We start from the raw sequence: 17,761 nt of genomic DNA, 5'->3' as shown, positions 1-17,761 counted from the left end.
ATTATTGTTAAGAACATATTTATGGCATTTGATTATTTGTTGAAAGACTGACCAGCTCATCCCAAGCAGTTGTTAAAACGACTAGAGATTTTATCCAATTAAACAAATATGCCTTGGTGAGCACGTTGAATTGAAATAAATAATAAATTAATAAATCCCTCATCTACCCACTAAAATAAAGCTTAATACACACACACACACACACATATATATATTTTTTTTAAAAAAAATATTAAATTATTATCAAATTTTCACCTTTAAAAGCCAGAGAGCTTCTTTCACTGACCTCAACCCATCAAACCATCTGTCTCCCTCTCTATTAGCTATGGAGTTCTTTCTTTTATTTTCTTACATTATATTTCTTCTTCTTTTTCTTCTCTCTCTCTCTTTTTTTTTTGTTGGTTTGTTTGTCTTTGTATGTAAAATTTGAAAATGTTTTTGAACAAAATTGGAGGACGATGATGAAAAAGATGCTTTTGGTTCGCTCGTCGTGCGTAAGGGCAAATTTGCCTTGCCGAGACCTTGCATTTCTCTCCTTTTGAGTTCTCCTCGTTTTATATCTTTTTAGACTTATTTGATAATCATTTCAACTTGCTTATTTTTTTACTAATATGTTTTTTAAGTTTATATTTATGCTTTTTTTATTCCTACATTTATATATTATTTATTCGCTGTTCTCTAAAAAACATTTAAATTCTTAATTAAAATAAAAGAGTTTGAGAAGAGAATTTGTCATCGGAAAAAAGTTACAACTATTTACTATAACAAAGAACAAAAACAAATAAATTAAAATAATTAGATAGACTTTTACTTATTTATAAATATTTTGTTATATTTGAAAATTTTCCTTCCGTGGGAAGTAAATAACAAAATAAAGTAGTAATTTGATCATTTCATTTTATAACTATTTAAAATTAATTGATGGACTAAAGACTAAATAAATTGAACTTATTTGAAAATCAAAACCAAATTAAAGCAAAATTCAAGGAAAAAATTATAACATTTTGAAATCAAGAATTAAATTAAATAAAAAATTAAGAAGTTTTTCCAAAAATGGAAAAGAAATTGACAAATTATCCACCAAACAAAACTAATAAAAGGGAAATTAATATTTTGTGAAAGGTTCTGTTTTTATAATTTCTCAAAAAATTCAATTATTACGAAAAACCGAAAAGACTTGGGGGGGAGGGGGTGAGATGACTTTTGTTTTTACACATACAAATTTGGAAGCGAAATTTTCTTTAAGAAAAATCCCCGAAAAATCTAAAGACAACTATCTCAGGGTATATGGATTCTCACAAAATTACTTTATAGAAAATTCAAGCCCCTGCTCTATTTTCAAAAGCTAAAAGCATTTTAAGCAATTTCTAAAAAAATCGATTTTCTTCTCCTCTTTCCTTTCAAAAATGTACTTTTTCCTTTACTAATTTTAATCTTTATACGCAACTTCTTTTTTTCCCTTGCAAATCTCTTTTTTTGACAATATTTTCTCCAATTTATATCTTTCCCTCTTACAAATATCTAAATATTAGTTTAAATGCAGAAGCAACTTAACTATTCTGTTTTTTTTTTAAAAAAAAAACTACTAATTTAAATAAATTTTATAGTTAATTTTTTTATTTACAGAAATGTCCTTTAATATCCTCATCTTCCTATTAAAAATATTTTGTGAAATGACAGAAGTACACTTAGAAAAAGAACTTCCAACAGAATGCTTTTCTTTCTAATCATTTTTTAACCTTTCTGTATAGATGTCCACGGAACAGGGCGGGATGCCCCACCCCACGGAAAAATATTCCTCACTTTTAATTTTGTTTTGTTTTATAAAAGAATATATATATACATATACATGTAAAAGCCCCAAACCAAAAATTGAACATATGAACATTTTGAAAAAACATAAACTAAAATTAAAAACAAAGAGAGGGAAAAGAGAACGTTTGTGACTAAAACATACATTTTAACAAATGACAATCATAACAATTTTGCCAAAGTGACCAACCAAAGATGTAATATCTATATCGACGATAATAATAACAAACTCAACTCAACAGGTAAAGATATTAGTACCTTCTTTAAAATTTCTTGGGATCAAATTCCCTCAACCAGAAGAAAGTTGATACAATTGTATTCCCAAGTTATACTATTAAAAGAAAAAGAAGAGAAAAAAATCACAGCTAACCCAAAAAGAAAAAACCAATCACCTTAGGAAGGGTTGAAAGACAACACAAACAATAACACTTCCATTAAAGACTCTTTACAAATTAACCAATGCACATTTCTACAACCTCCAGACAGGAAGCTAAAGACTATGTAGGCAGCGACTGACACCGTATTGCACAAAAATAAAAACAATCTGACAACTGACTTCTCGTTATGTCTATATCCTTTTTCTTTTTATAAGTACAATCAACAATGTTACTGGAATTTCCTATGACTACGGACCACTGAATGTTACTGCAGTTCAGTCTGAGACTTTCGTACGAGTCAGAACCAGAAGGCAAAAAGCTAGGAAAAGCAGTTAAGTCTTACCCAGACGTTCCGCGAGAGGGACTTCCTTGATTTGCCAAGAAACGAACGACGACACAAGTAATGTTATCTGCACTGCCTCTCTGATATGCTTCTTGCATCAACCTTTTTGCTGCCTCTTCGGGGTCCTGAATTGGTTTAGTCATGGCGACAGCTTCCTGAAAGGAGGAATAGGACATTTGGTAAACTTTACGACTCCGACCATCCAGACTGCAGGGATTCATGGATGATGTTTTCTAACCCTTGCAATTAGATATAAGTTGTAAATTGAGGGGAAATGAAATGGAAGAACTTGCAAACCTCATTAGAGACGACATCCCACAGTCCATCACTTGCAAGTATAAGAAACTCAAGTGAGCTATCAATCTTTTCCTCCTGTGAATTTTAATAGTTTAGACACAGGGATCCTAATGAATATGAATTTTATATTTAGATATATATGACATCCTTCCCACAATATAAGATGCATCAACCAATACAAATAGCAAGTCAGGAAAAAAAAAATCCGAAGTTAGAATCAACCAGGAACAACAATCGAACTCTTTTCAAGACCACAGAAATTGCGAAAGTTTTTATCATGCAGGATTTGAGCTTATCATCAGTGCCATATTTGAACGAAAGATTCTTATTTAGTTTTCCATATCTCAAGCATATTTGTTTTCCTTAAATAAAACTAAAGCAAATTATATGTAAAACTCTAATGGTTTGGAATATTGCGGGATTGTTACTAGTCCTCCGTTATATTTCTACATCTACCTGAAGAAAAAAGTTCCGTCCTGATCAACAGAACAACATTGCACTTCCATTAAAAAAAGATACAGTTCTCGGGAAGATATGGATGTACCTCATGTCCATGCACCACCAACCATGAACATGTATGTCATACAATATACATGATGATGATGCATGTAATACAAACTAGTTTTGGTGTATAATCTTCTGGTTGTTAAAAAACGTACTAATAGAGAATTGCAATGCATGCACAACTACAGTACTTGCGCTGACATTTCTTTCTTTTCATCATAATGTAGTTAAGCAACAGTCACGCTATGAATAGTCAGGCCAATTTACTCTACTTATTGAAGAATGAGGTCAATGTAAAATGTACCTGAATTTCAGGGTCAGCAACAACATATTGCTTTAACAACCTATCACCAAATGCACGTGAAACAGCAAGAACACCTCCAACTCTCCAAGTTCCTGTTCATTGACCTCAAAGTGATTAAAATCCGATGAGCATTTTTATTTAAAAGTTGTGCTAAAGGGATTTGATAACCTCACCAGCCCACATCACAAATCCTCCAGCATCCTCAATTCGCCGTCGCTCGTCAGTTTGGTCAGGCTTATGGTCCCGAGAGACAGCAATGGCTATATAAAATAAAAGATTTTAGAGTAAAATAATTAAAAACTGAGGGAAAGGAGTTACAAGCATTAAATTATTCAAGTTCAATAAATCCTATACTGTCATTGAGAAAAAAAATGTCATATAATAATAGCATATATGTAAAGTAGCCCATTTCAATTTCCAGATATAGGGAAAGTTAAGGAATCATCAAATGGCAATATAAAACTGAAAAGAACAAGGGAGGAAGTTGCGGAAACACAAGTCAGCAATGTATAGTTAACTATATTATCGGTTTAGGTAATGAAGGAGGCGAGAAGGGGACATGTCTTTGATATATTAAAAACAAGAAGAATTTTTTTATCAACTTTAAGATCACTCCCATGAAAGAGAAAATTGTCTGCTTCCATTACCAGAGAATGAGGGAGGGAGAATGATCAAGGGACTTTCCTCCTTCAAAGTTCAAACATGTTCAATGTTCCCATTATTACTTAGAAAGAATAAGGATAGCCTCTAATCCACACGTGAAAGTAATATTGAACTAATCAGATCAGTATACATCTATACTAGAACTGCAACGGAATAATTTTTTTCTCTAACTTCTAATGCCTAAGCTAAATTCATTCCAATGTTTTATAGAGTAAAAAATTGGATCATATTACTTAAAAGAGGAAATTCCAAGAACCGAACAGGTCTACCAAAATATGAATTAAAAAGAAACTTTGAGTCATGAAACTCCGCAACAACAAAGTTTACAAACTCTGATCAACTGAACTTTATAAAGAGGAGAGGGTCAGGAAGCCCTCAGTTAAACATGGAAATGAATGGACATTCTCACCAGTGCCACCCCGGCAAATAACAGCTCTAGAATCACCAACGTTTGCAACAAGCAAGCGGTCACCAACTAGGATGGCGGTGGAAGCAGTTGATCCAGCATCTCTATTTTGATTATTTTCCGACTTCAGAAATTCTGTGTCTGTGTGGTTGTATGCATCAGCTGTGCAAAAACAGTCCATTGATTAGAGATAAAATAAACATTTACTTAGGATTATAATAGTAGAAAAAATAAGCGACATACCTATAGCAGATTTGGTGTCTGAAATGAACTTTGGATGGCTGATCAAATTACTAAAAAGATTGTGCTTAACATACTCGGCAGCTCGTGCTCCGCCATGACCTGAAACCACAAAAGGGGAAAATTAAAGCTCTTCCTCGAAATTACCAGATATAAGAATTATGAGCAGCCTCAGCAAATAGATCTAATACATATCAAAATATAGCTGATATCATAAAAATAAACATTGATAAGTGAGCGGATATTTGACATACCATCGAAAACACCAAATAGACCAACTATTTCTCCTTCCACACCATCAATTCGTGTCTCATAAAAATCTTCCATTGAAGATCTCTTCCCTGGAGAGCTAGCATAACCGTAGCTGAACCTCCCATTCTGACTGTATCAAGTAAAAAGATCATTTCAGTCTACCTAGTGTTTTATTCTAACAGCTCGTAATGGAAATTAATCAGAAAGAAGAAACAATCAAATTCTTAAATATGTAGAGAAATTAAAGCAACAATCCTAGAAAGTCCTACAATCAAAACCATCTATGAGCACAACAACAAAACCATCAGGAAAAAAAAATCAGCCTCCACCGTCCTGAAATTGAGATTTACTCCTTCAACTGGAGCAAAGGGGAAATTCAAATCAACATTATCCTTGCCGGTCAATCGCAAAATTGAATTGACGAAGGGATTACGCGTAAGTTTCAGAGAAGAATATAATCATCAAGGAATCTCAGATTAAAGGCACTTAAAATAAACATCAATAAATTACAAACCCAATCAATTACACAATAAGGAATAATATTACTCAGAAAGCACGACCAAACTTTAATAAGATTCTGTTCTTTCGACATCAAAATTAAAACAAAACCACAAATCCACAGAAGAACAAATTAATCAATCTAAACAGCTGTGAATCCACCAGACAGATTTAAGAACAAAAAAACCAACGAACCTACCTTAATCCTCCACCGCTTACAGGTGCCTCCTCAGCAGCATGAATCTGGCTCGAGCAAGACAAGACGGAATTCAGATAGCCCATATTGTGTAGGCTCTGAGAATGCCCAGCTCCAATCTCTTCGATCAAAATGGAAGAAAGAAAAAAGAAAACTAACAAACAATATCTAGTAGCTATGGTTACAGATGTGGAAGGAATTAGCCATTCCTCGCATGCCCGTAGAGCTGCTCAACTGCCCAAGTTGAACTGGAACCTGCAATTATATCCACAACCACACGTCTCCGATTTCAAATTACAATTAATAGAAAGAAGCCGCTAAAATGATGCAATAACACGGATCTTATAACACCAATAACAAGCTACACCATATGAAACCGAAAAACAAAAATCAGCGAAAATTTCAGACAGCGATGACGATAATTGGAGCAATAATTAGAAGCAAATAGCGGATGAATCAAGAGGTTACCAACAAAAATTGAGATAAATAGAGTAAGTGTTTCGAGAGATGGGATTCTAGAAAGAGAGAGTACCTGGTGGAAGAAGAAGAAGAAGAAGAAGAAGAAGAAGAAGGAAGAATAGAAGGGGAAATGGAATTGAAAGGAAAAAGGAAAAGGAAAAGAGGGGACAGCTTAAGGAGCGTTTAAAGAAGAAAACGACGAGTCGACAAAGAATGGGAAAAACGGGAGGATTCTGTTGCAATTTTTGGGTTTTTGGTTTGTTAGGAAACTAAGGGGAAAAATTAATTCTAATTTTTTGGAAGAGAGTTTTGAATATTAGGATATATAATGAGGGATACTTTTTTCAATTTCATTCTAAATTTAAATAAATGTTAGAATATTAAGTTATATATATAATGAATTATGAAAGGTATATATGAAACTGATTTTTTTTCTCTCTAAAATAAACAACCTTGTCAGTTTTGAAAATATCATTCAATTGGTTAAAATTTGTATGGGTCGAATTGCTAACTTTAATTTATTAAAACTAATAAGTTTATATATATATTTGTTAAAATTGGCAGACGAATAAGTTAAAAATAGAATTGAGAATTGAGGTCAAAATTGATAATATTATACTTTTAAAAAATAAAGTTTTTTTTTTAAAATAGTAATTATTATACTAATAAAAAAAATAATGAGAAGAGAGAAAAAAGGGTTTTGTTCTTTGGTGGTACTGAAAAGGAGGGAACGGCTTACAGAATTACGCGTCGCCGTAAGAAGAGGTGAGCTTACGGTAGGACTGAGTCAACGGTACCGTGAGAGATTTTCGAAAGAGCAGTTTGAATGGCCATACTTTCTCGGGTCACACCACACACGTGGCGCACATGCAACAACGGTACACCACTCTTTTTGTGAGCCTCAACTACATCCCTATATTTCCCATTAACTTTTTTTTTATTTATTCTCTTCTTATTTCAATTATTATTATTATTATTATAAAGTTTGAACTTTTTTATTAATACTTCACTACTTGAGTGGGTATGTGGTAAAATGGCAATTATGTCCACAAAATTATCTATATGATAACAGGTTAAATTTCAACTTTAGATCTTAATTAAAGTCTGTTTCCTTCTCAAAGTACCTTTTCTTTTGAAAAATATAAGAAGGTCCGACAAACAAATTTCGTCACATAAGTAGATAACAAAAAATCAATTGAGAACAAAAAGATTCTTCTAGCATCTCAAGAAAGAAAAAAAAGTTGGAACATAAATAAAACAAGCCCCACAATTATTCCGACGTTACTGCACACGCAAGGCGATGAATAACACTAACCCTACTAACAAAACGGGAATACTATAGACAAAGCGAAAACACTGTAAAAAAAAAGACGATCACAATAGGCAAAGCTTGAGCATAATATCTCAAATAAAACAATACAACAGTTCATATTACAATTTACCTACATTTTAAATTGTTGTTTTTGTAAACTTTCAAAAACTTAGTATCGTGTTTACATGTAAACCAATTTAATTTGAATTATATATATATGTGTGTGTATATAATATTTTAATTTTTTTAAAATATTATTAATTATTCAAAATCAATAATATTATTTTAAAAAATTTACTTTTCAAATAAACTTTTTATTTTTAAAGTTGTCTAATCTATTGACATGATCCCAACGAGAATAGTAAGAATTTTGAGAAAAGTGGTTCACTTGTTCTCTATCACTTTATAAATTTTATGGTTTATGTAGATATTCTCTTCATTACCTTGACATATCATATATTCAAGTTTACGTCGTCTTTTGTTCATGAACAAAGTATAAATATTTTAATTTCATAAAGTTAAAATGATGGCATTTAATGTATAAAGTTGTGTTGTTTTATTATATTAGTAAGCAAAAGTTCCCATTTCCACCAAGCATGCTTTCTAATTTTGTAAAATATCCATACTTATATAGAAATGTTAAATTATTTAAAGTTTATCTTAATTTGATAAAAATAATTAATAGGTTTCTAAACTTCATCCACCCATAAAAGACCTTAAGAATCTTCAATAATTTCTAAACTTTTAATTCAGCATGTAATTCAGAGTTTTTTTCTTTTTTATTTCCTTAGATCTTATTTATAACTCGATTAGATTTTTTGATGTAGAAAAAATAACAATTTAACGAGATAGAGACAGAACCGATCTTATTTTCCCGTAGACATCTACCACAAGACTCTTTAATATAATCTAGCATAATATTTGTATGTCTCTTACATAATTTAATTATTAAAACGATGAATATAAATTTTACCATACTGTTAATTAAGTTAAAAGTGAAAAAAAAGTAAATGAAAATATTAAACCTTTAATTAATTATGATTTTTTTAAATATACCAAAATAAACTAAAATATTTACAAAATATAAAAAATTTTAAATCTCATTAATGATAGTCAATTATATACCACTATTAATACACGTACGAGTATACATAGAAGTATATGAATATCTTTCATTCATATAATTTAAAATTTTATTATATTTGTAAAATATTTTTACGGGTCTCCTTCATAGCAATGTTTCTATTTTTTTTTTTTAAATTATAATGATGATGGTAATCAAAATTAATAAAGTATTGGACCTTTATAATTGTGATTAAGCAATAATGAAGGTAGTAATAAAAACTAATAAAGTATTGGAGCTTTAATAATTGTGATTAAATGTTGCTTAATTGAATTGCAAGTGATTACTTGGAAGCAAGCATGAGACCATTGGAACAGTATTAGCATGATTGCTTACACCTCAAGTACACGTCTCCATAGTTGGAGTTAATTACACATTTCTCATTGTAGCTTTAACAAATTACGTACCCTTTTTATTAATTAGTCACAAAATGTAAAAATATCTAAACCATAAACTAACTAATTAAACACGATTATTGTACAACTTATCCAACTTGATGCTTCCTTTGATGAAATATAAAACCTAGTTGGGTATTAAATGGGAAAAAAAAAAAAGAAAAAACCATACTTTTGCCTCTAAAATATTGTTAAAATAATAACGATACTTTAACCTATATTTTTTTTAATTAAATTTATATATAAAAAAAAGTTGTTATAAATAAAAGTTGACGTTAATAGGTGATTGGAGCAATAAGCTAGGAAGGGTAAGAATAACCCGACAACTCGAATGACAACCGAAATAATTTGGACTACCAAAGCCTTATTATTTATAAGGGTCGGGTTGGATTGTGTTTTTTTTTTTTTTTTTGGTCAAGTTGGGTCAGTTGAAGTTTGTAAAATTCAATAATAACCACTATTTGTCCTACAATAAATACTATCTTGAACTCTCCAAATAGTTGTAATCAACCTCATTTTAAATACTTCACTTGTTACATTAATTATTTACTATCATTTGTAATTTACTACATTTCGTCGTAGGTTTTGTTATTTTTTCTAAATTAAAATAATTCCTATCTTAAATACACGATATTATAAATTTAAACTAAAATTATATTAATTGTATGAACTAAATTATTATAAATTTGAAAATTATAGCGTAAACAATGATTAATTCCATATGGACTTGTAGGATCAATGAATGATTATTTTGTATATAGAAAAAATCACTTTAAAGTACATTATCATCATTAATTCAATAGCATATGGTTTGTATGAAAAAGATAGGGTAGAGATGTACGTGTGTGCTTTACCTAGTGGACAAGCCATATAGAAAAGTCTACGTCCATCAAATCGTTTCTTTCCTTAGATTTTTCTTTCTGTGCCGTCAAATAGAGGAGTCTTTCTTAGCCTCAATCAATATATTTTCTCCTTTTTCTCACTTTCACTTAAATTTACAAAGTTTTGTTTTTATTAATTGACAAACAAACGAATAAGTTTGACTTTGGAAACTCTTCTATGTAGAAATTCCACTATGATCATGTGGAGGTAGATTCCAATTGAAAATACCTTCTCTTCCTCAAACTTTGGAGGAAAAATTATTATATTGTCACATACACATATATAGGTTAGGGTTTAGGGTGAAGGATTTATGTATATATGTATGTATGTATTTGTTATTCATAACATGTTGAATGAATAAACTATGTAATTAAAAAAATAAAAAATAGAAAAGAAAAATCATATGCACTTTATTGAGAAAAACAATTACTAGAAGACATAACTTCTTAAATATTTTATCAATTTTTTATTTTTCACAATTTTCTTAAAAATAAAGTCTACTTCATAGATAGACATGTATAATTAGATATGATTTTAAATTGAAAATACTTTTTATCTTAAATCTATGTTTTTCGCCTTATTCATAAAATACATAAAACAATTAATATATATATATATATATACTTTTATATATATATATATATATATATATATATATATATATATATACTTATCTTTCATTAAAAACATTTTTTTTAGTACAATAACCATAAAAACGAAGGACAGTTAAAAACTATGATTGTAAATTCTTTTTTGTTGAATGTCATTTTACTAATTAAGTTTTAAATGAAATAAGTATATTTGTCAGATAGTTACTCTTCTAGTTATTATTATTTATAAAGCTGATCAGTTTAAATAGGTGAATTATTAATGGATAGAAAAAAAAAATAAAACTATTTATAAAAATATAAAAAAAAACACACAATTGAACTATAGAGAAGTATTTTACTTATTTTGTAAATAGTTTAAATATTTTGTTATTTTTTAAAATACCTCGTTTAAATGCAGCTCTACAAAGAGTTATAAAAATGGCAACATTAATCCTCTGGTCTAAGATATTATTTAAAATAATAAAAATATAAAGAATCTAAAAGGGTCGATGGGTTCGGCGCAAGTCATATCATGTCCACCAACTCCACTGGCTCTAGTCAAAGCCGCGGATTCCCGGTCGGGTTTTACCAAATACCAACTAACTGTTCGCATTTATTTTGTACTTTTTTAGTAATAAATCCAAAACAATGACTTTCCTTTCTCCCACATGGAGAAAAAAAAATTGACATACCAATTTTTTTAGGTTAAAATATTATATTATTTTTAGAAAAATTGTAAAAAATCGAACCGTATAAAATATTAAATGTAATAAATTTTGCGTTTTAATTGTTTGTTTGATCAGATATAAATGATTTCTCAAATTTTTCTATTCTTTTAAAAATCCTTTTAGTTTACCTATTTTGAGTTTGTTAAATTTTAGTCGATAAATTTTAAATTGAGTCCTTATTTTAGGATTTTTTTATTATTATTTTTTGTTACTAACAACTTCATTATAAAATTTAAAAATATATTCATACTGTTTCTTTGTTCGAAATTTATTGTGATTATTTAATAAACTTTAACAAAACTTAATTTCCACAAACTAAATTTAAGATTTAACAAAGATTACAATTGAGCATTTAAAAATATCATGTCTAAATTTGAACGAAATTTAAAATACAACAATGAAAACGATATTTAAATTTTGGAAAAACTACCTTTTTGACTATTCAAGTTATCGATGAATATGTGTTTTTGGTCTATGACTTTTAAAAGTAAACATTTTTAGTCCACATATTTATAATAATACACTCGTTTGGTTTTCGAGTTTTCAAAATTTACCTTTTTAATTATTGAGTTTTAGAAAATAGGTTTATAAGGTCTTGATTTTTTTAAAAATAATTACATCATATTTAAAATTAAAATAATAGTTATATAGAAGATATGATATTTATAAATTATTGTTATAATTTAAAATGTCTCATACTTATTTAAAATAAAAATATAAAATTATTTCAAAAGTCTTTTAAATATATTTTTAAAAAATTTAGAGATATAAATATATAATTTAACTATTAGCGGACCAAACGAATCTATTCTTATAAGCCTTGAAGATAAAAAATTCATAAACCAAATTTACGTCTTCCGAACCTAATAACTAAAAAAAGAAGTAATTTTCCATTGATTATTATTATTTGGAACAATTCTTCCAAACGAACTCAAACTCCTCAGTCTTCCCTACGATTTGCAGCCAAATGGCGCAAATATACAATTTGCCCATTTACCTATAAATTCAGCGATATGTCCTTTTTAATTATTTGGTTAGAGGGGTCCATAGTTTTGATATATTATTTTGGGCCACAGTGTTTCTTTGGGGGCACGTTGGTAAGTTGATAAAAATATCACAATCTCTTCGCCCACGGAAACAGGGCGTTCAAGTCAACGTGTCAACCAACCGGGAAAGGATCTCCTAATTTCGAAATACACAAACCGGCCCACGTGGCACGTGCTCGCTAGTCGCTACTTCTACAGATCGACCGACTACGTACGGGAAGGAAGTGAAGCTTGATGGGTTAACCCCCACACCTACGCACACTAAATTTCAAGCTAAATCACTCTTGCCTTCGCTCTTTAAATTTGGGACTATTTGCTTTTATTTTTATTTCTTTTGAAAATATCTAATATATCTTTAAAAATATGTTCTCAAGGTTGAGTGATTATTATAGTTTGCTTATACATTATAATAATTTATAATGAACCAAGTTTCTTTCTTTTTTGTTTATATTAAGATAATATACATTTGAAAAGCAATTTTTTTTGTTAGTTTGAGAGTAAATAATAATCACTATGTTAAAAAAATATATAAAATTATAAATGATATTTAAAAATTAAATTTGAAACAACGGCGGAGGTAGAGATTCAAACCTGAGTTGGAAGTAGTTAACAAATAAAGCAGCCACTAAGCTACTATAAGTATTAAACATTAAATAGTTTATATATATATATATATATATATATATATTATATAAATACGATAAAGTTGAAGAGAACTAGAGTTCTCTGAACCTATACTAAATCCATCGATGATTTGAAGTACGATTTGTTATATTTAGATATTAAATTTAATCAAAGAGCCATATTAAAGTTCGAGAGAAATTCTTATCGATATAACATCGAAGTTAATAGATATTTAAGGAAAAACATTTTTTTTTATTTAGATTAATAAATAAATTATATATCTATGAGCGAGTAAAGCTATAAAAAAATTATAAATATAGCAATCATTATAAATAATTTTGCTATTTTTATTAACAAACAATGAGTTTGCTATAGTTACGATTTCTTAAAAATATTAGCATGTATGTAAATATTTGAAAAATACGACTATACTTGCAAGGATAATCATGATGGGTAGCAATTTTTAGAATAATTATTAAGTATGTAGCAATATTTTTAAAAAATTTGCAAATATAGCAAAGTTTATCGATGATAGAGTTCTATCATTGATAGACTCTTAAAGTTTATCAGTGATAGACTAACACTTGTTACGTGGTCTATAAGTGATAGACTCCTATCATTGATAGATTTTAAAAGATTTTATTGTATTTATATTTATTTAAAATGTTGCTATAATTACTATATTTGCAACTATTCCTATTTTGCAAACTGTGCCAAAAAAAAATATTAATATGGACTGTAAATGGGTCAATCAGGCCGAAAAGTTGCTTTTTGGTTGGGCCACACGAGAGTGTCCAAATCCATGGTTTCAGTGGAGCTTCTTCGACCGTGGATTATCGTATAGACCACAATATAGCTTTTGCTCGGGCCGATCGGACGCCATTAACGACGGTCCATTACCATGCATCTTTTTCACTACGGTATGTTTATCACAGTTCCAATTTTCATTTCTCACTACTTTTACTTTCTCTTCCGAGCTAGCAAATCAGGTGAATATGAACTTTTCGTTTACAAGCCAGGAGGTATCCTAATCGCGATCGATCTCCATCCGCAATGGCGAACCAACAAAATGTTGATTCAAGGCCGTGGATTCTCGATGTCGTCCCTTTTATCGTTGTTATTCTAATTACGGCGCATGTTCTCGCTTTGGTACTTAAATCTAAATTTCAACAGCCATTTTTTCATTCTATTACACGGCCGTTTCATGTGCGAAATTCATCAGTTGATCTCGGAGTTTTTGTGTTAGGTCTACTGGATTTACAGATTAGTGACGGATAACAGGCCTCAAAGGAGGAAAGCACATTGAAGAACAGTTTGATTTACTTGACGGAAGATAAGAAGGTTAGTGGAACCCTAATTTGTTGAATGTTTTTGAAGCTCATAGCTGCAATGCTAACAGAAAAACGTGTTTGGTACCATTTTTATTACTGGTTACTGTACCTAACAGTCGTGAATGGTATATAACAGATCCTTTCTTTAATGTCGATCGAATTTGGTTGCCTCCTCTGTTCAAGTGTTCATCATTTGATCTGATTGATCTGTTTACCTGTAGCCGACTCTCTAGTTTCCCGCCACGTTTTGTAGAGATATCAAACCGTTTCTTCAATTTTTGCTTGTCAAGGCCTACAGTAAAGTAAAAGTGAACATAGTGTACATCTGTAGGAGCAACGTTAGAAACTTATAATCGTCAATAAAGGTCGTGACATTCAATGAATGGTTAAACTTAACCTTTCAATTTCGAGGGAATTATGAAATTGAAGCTGGATTGTAACTAATAGATCTCATTGATGCACATTTTTCTTTCTCACTTGCACATGTAGCATTGTCAGGTTCCTTCTAGTTGTTGAAGTATTGATATGTAACCCATTAGCTCAAGCTTTTAGACTGAGTGGTGATTAGCATAGTATCAAAGTAGCAGGTTTTGTGTTTCCCTCTAACATCATTTCCTTCCCAATTGACATAATTAAATTTACCGTAACCAATCAACTTAAGCTTCTGACTCGGGTGATGATTTAATACTTATGGCATAATGCCAATTCATCTGAATAGTTGCTAAAGTTTGCCCAAGAAGTACAAGGTTGCCTCAAAGCTTTTAGATCTCATCTTTCAGAAGTTATACGATATACCCTCTGCTATTGCCACTTTTGTCATAGGCTCATAGTTCTAACTTGAATATCTGTTCCTATTTCTCTAAAGCTGTTACATCCAATAGATTAGCATGAACTATCAGTATATTCAGCTGTATAGACGATCAATGCTATGTTGGTTTCCTTTTCCAAAAGTGTCAGATGTAGAGTTCATAAACTCACAGATGAAAGTTGTTAGTCTTCATTAAAAAAAAAAAAAAACATAATACTAAAATAAAATAAAATAATTCAATTGAAGCGCTCTTTAAAACATAATCTGATTTATCTTGAGGGAATGGTAAGAAAATGAATACTAATCTTAATCTACTTGTTAGGGCTTGCACTAGCTTTCTTTCAGTATCATATCAAAGGTGGCGTCTTTGCATTTCTTTATTTTAAATGTCTTGTTATGATCATTTTTTCAATGTTCATAACCATCTGACTCTTAGGATTAACTAAACTAATCATACATGTGAAAGAGTCTTGTTTTAAATTTAATATATTCATCCATTAGACACATGTTGGTCTAAATTTTCAGCGTTGCCTCCTATAATGAAGTCTCACTGTAATATGAATTTGTGTGGTGGATCTTTCGGTTTGGCTATGGTTTCATCCACTTTTTTAATTTAAACTTTAGAGTCATTTTTGCTTAGAATCTATATTAGAGCATGATGAGGAAACCATCTGATTTATATGGAAAAAAAAAAACGAAGTCTTATCATCCTGCTATTTTGATTCTTTAGATTTTAGTAATTCTATATATTTTAAAACCATTGGCTGTTCTACTTTACTGTTATTGCAAAATCTGTTATATGTTAGTTGATTTAAAATATTAAGGGATGTCTGGGTCAGTCAAGTGGGGGATAAAGTTGACCAGATGGGATTATGCTTACAATGTTGAAGATTGAGTTTGGAAATTACTAACCTACCGAATCTTCTTCTTGGGGAAAGAATATATATATATTCATTTCTCAAACAGTAGTACCTTGATGCAAGTGCAAGAGATAGAATACTTATTAGAATTAAAACAAGGATAAGACGGGGACAATGAAAATCAGAAATCTGAGTTTAGATTTTGCAGTGTAGAACAAAAGAATATATTACAATCAGTTAAAGCCCCGTTGGTAACAATTAGATTTCTGTTTTTTAGTTTTTTTGAAGATTTTGTATTTCTCCTTGATATCTTATCATGGTTTTCATCTTTCTTTAGTAAAAGAGTTTATTTTTCTTCTGTCAAATTCCAAAAACAAAAACAGGAATTTTAGAAAGTATTCTCTTCGGTTTTCAAAACTTGGCTTAGTCTTTTAAAATGTTAGTAAAAATTAAATAATGGAAAAGATTTTTATAAGCTTAATTCTAAGGAAAAAAAAACTAAAACTAAAACTAAATGGTCAATAATCTCCTTTGTTAACAAATCACTTATGAGCTCTAATCTTTTGGTCGGTAATTCCAAGTCTCCTGGTTTGATAGAGCTGACATAGAACCAAAATGGTTGTTTGAAGTCCATTGGATGAATACCAATTTTATGGTTTAAACATTGTTGTGTTTACGTATGTCCATGATAAAATTCATCCAATTGAGTTTTTTAGGATTACAATCCAATTCCAAGGACTCCTTGGCTCGATTTCATATAAATCGAATTGAACTTCTTAACTTGTTCATTGTATTAGTTAAGGTGATATGATAATGTGTTTTTTTCCTCTTTATTTTAAAAAGATCCGACTGATTAGGACGAACACTCTTTGTCGGAAACAAAATAAAAATTGGAGGAACACCCTTTCTTCTAAAATCAAGATCGGTGATGTGTTGGTGGAGGTTTCAAACATACTAGATAGTAGATGCATTAATGCCTTGACCAATTACGTTAGGTTAGGTCCGGCATTAAACATTGTTACGACTAGAAGTTAAATGAATTTTCTCTTGAGTAGTAGAAGATTTAATGGTTTAAAAGTTTATAATTTAAGTTTATGTTGAATGTTAATGGATTCATTGTAATTAACATGAGCATTCCTTTTGATTGGTTTTATATCAGTTATAGATTCCATGGAATTTTAGGTTTCATATCCTTACCTTTGGAACAGGGTTGATTTGTTTGTGTATGTGTGTGTGGATATGAGATTAATTGTCTATCTCAAATGAAACGATCAAAATCATATTAAATTTATTGAAAATAAGATTAAAGTTAAAAGAACAGATTTCTTTTGTTCTTAAATTTTAGATATCTTTAGATTAATTTTTCAAGTGCTTAGAGATGTGTTTCACCCCTCTAAAGCTAGGACTTGCTCTTAGAAAATCAAGCAGAATAGATCCTTATATTTTCTGAAAATACACTATTATATTTAATGGGATTATTGATAAATTAAATTGCACTATAAAACTTCCAACAGTAAAAATTAAACATATATATTTTAGTGTGGCTATTTCAAAAATTAAAAAAAAAAACAAATTATTCATGCCATGAAAAAGCACAAAATTTATTACACTTATATTTTATGTGGGGCGTTTGCAAAAATAACAAAAAAAAATTATGATAATAAGGTTATTTTGATAGCCGTACAATATATTTAATTACTTGTCATAATTG

The 17,761-nt window shown here is 29.8% G+C and overlaps 2 protein-coding genes across 3 annotated transcripts; one reads left to right on the top strand and one right to left on the bottom strand.

The window, feature by feature from the left end:
• Window positions 1–2,178: 2,178 nt before the first annotated feature.
• LOC103493724 (probable protein phosphatase 2C 59) lies at window positions 2,179–6,835 on the bottom strand. 2 transcript variants are annotated; one of them, XM_008454591.3, is made up of 9 exons: window positions 6,425–6,835; window positions 5,896–6,147; window positions 5,201–5,328; window positions 4,950–5,048; window positions 4,710–4,868; window positions 3,811–3,897; window positions 3,638–3,729; window positions 2,830–2,904; window positions 2,179–2,687 (listed from the first exon to the last, which is right to left on the bottom strand). In XM_008454591.3, the coding sequence occupies exons 2-9, from the start codon at window positions 5,976–5,978 to the stop codon at window positions 2,529–2,531; spliced, it is 882 nt and encodes a 293-aa protein (XP_008452813.1). In that variant the 5' UTR covers window positions 5,979–6,147; window positions 6,425–6,835; the 3' UTR covers window positions 2,179–2,528. The 2 variants fall into 2 exon arrangements, with proteins under 2 accessions (XP_008452813.1, XP_050943784.1); XM_051087827.1 differs by having other exon boundaries at window positions 6,361–6,585.
• A 4,327-nt stretch (window positions 6,836–11,162) lies between these two features.
• LOC103493902 (uncharacterized) lies at window positions 11,163–14,988 on the top strand. Its single transcript, XM_051087695.1, has 4 exons — window positions 11,163–11,230; window positions 13,807–13,971; window positions 14,071–14,200; window positions 14,298–14,988. Exons 1-4 carry the CDS (start codon window positions 11,163–11,165, stop codon window positions 14,355–14,357), a joined length of 423 nt encoding a protein of 140 aa, XP_050943652.1. The 3' UTR covers window positions 14,358–14,988.
• The last annotated feature ends 2,773 nt before the right edge of the window (window positions 14,989–17,761 follow it).

The sequence above is a fragment of the Cucumis melo genome, chromosome 7 (assembly GCF_025177605.1).
Source record: "Cucumis melo cultivar AY chromosome 7, USDA_Cmelo_AY_1.0, whole genome shotgun sequence".
In the NCBI taxonomy this organism is placed as follows: Eukaryota; Viridiplantae; Streptophyta; class Magnoliopsida; order Cucurbitales; family Cucurbitaceae; genus Cucumis; species Cucumis melo.
This window is presented reverse-complemented; position numbering and strand designations above follow the sequence as displayed.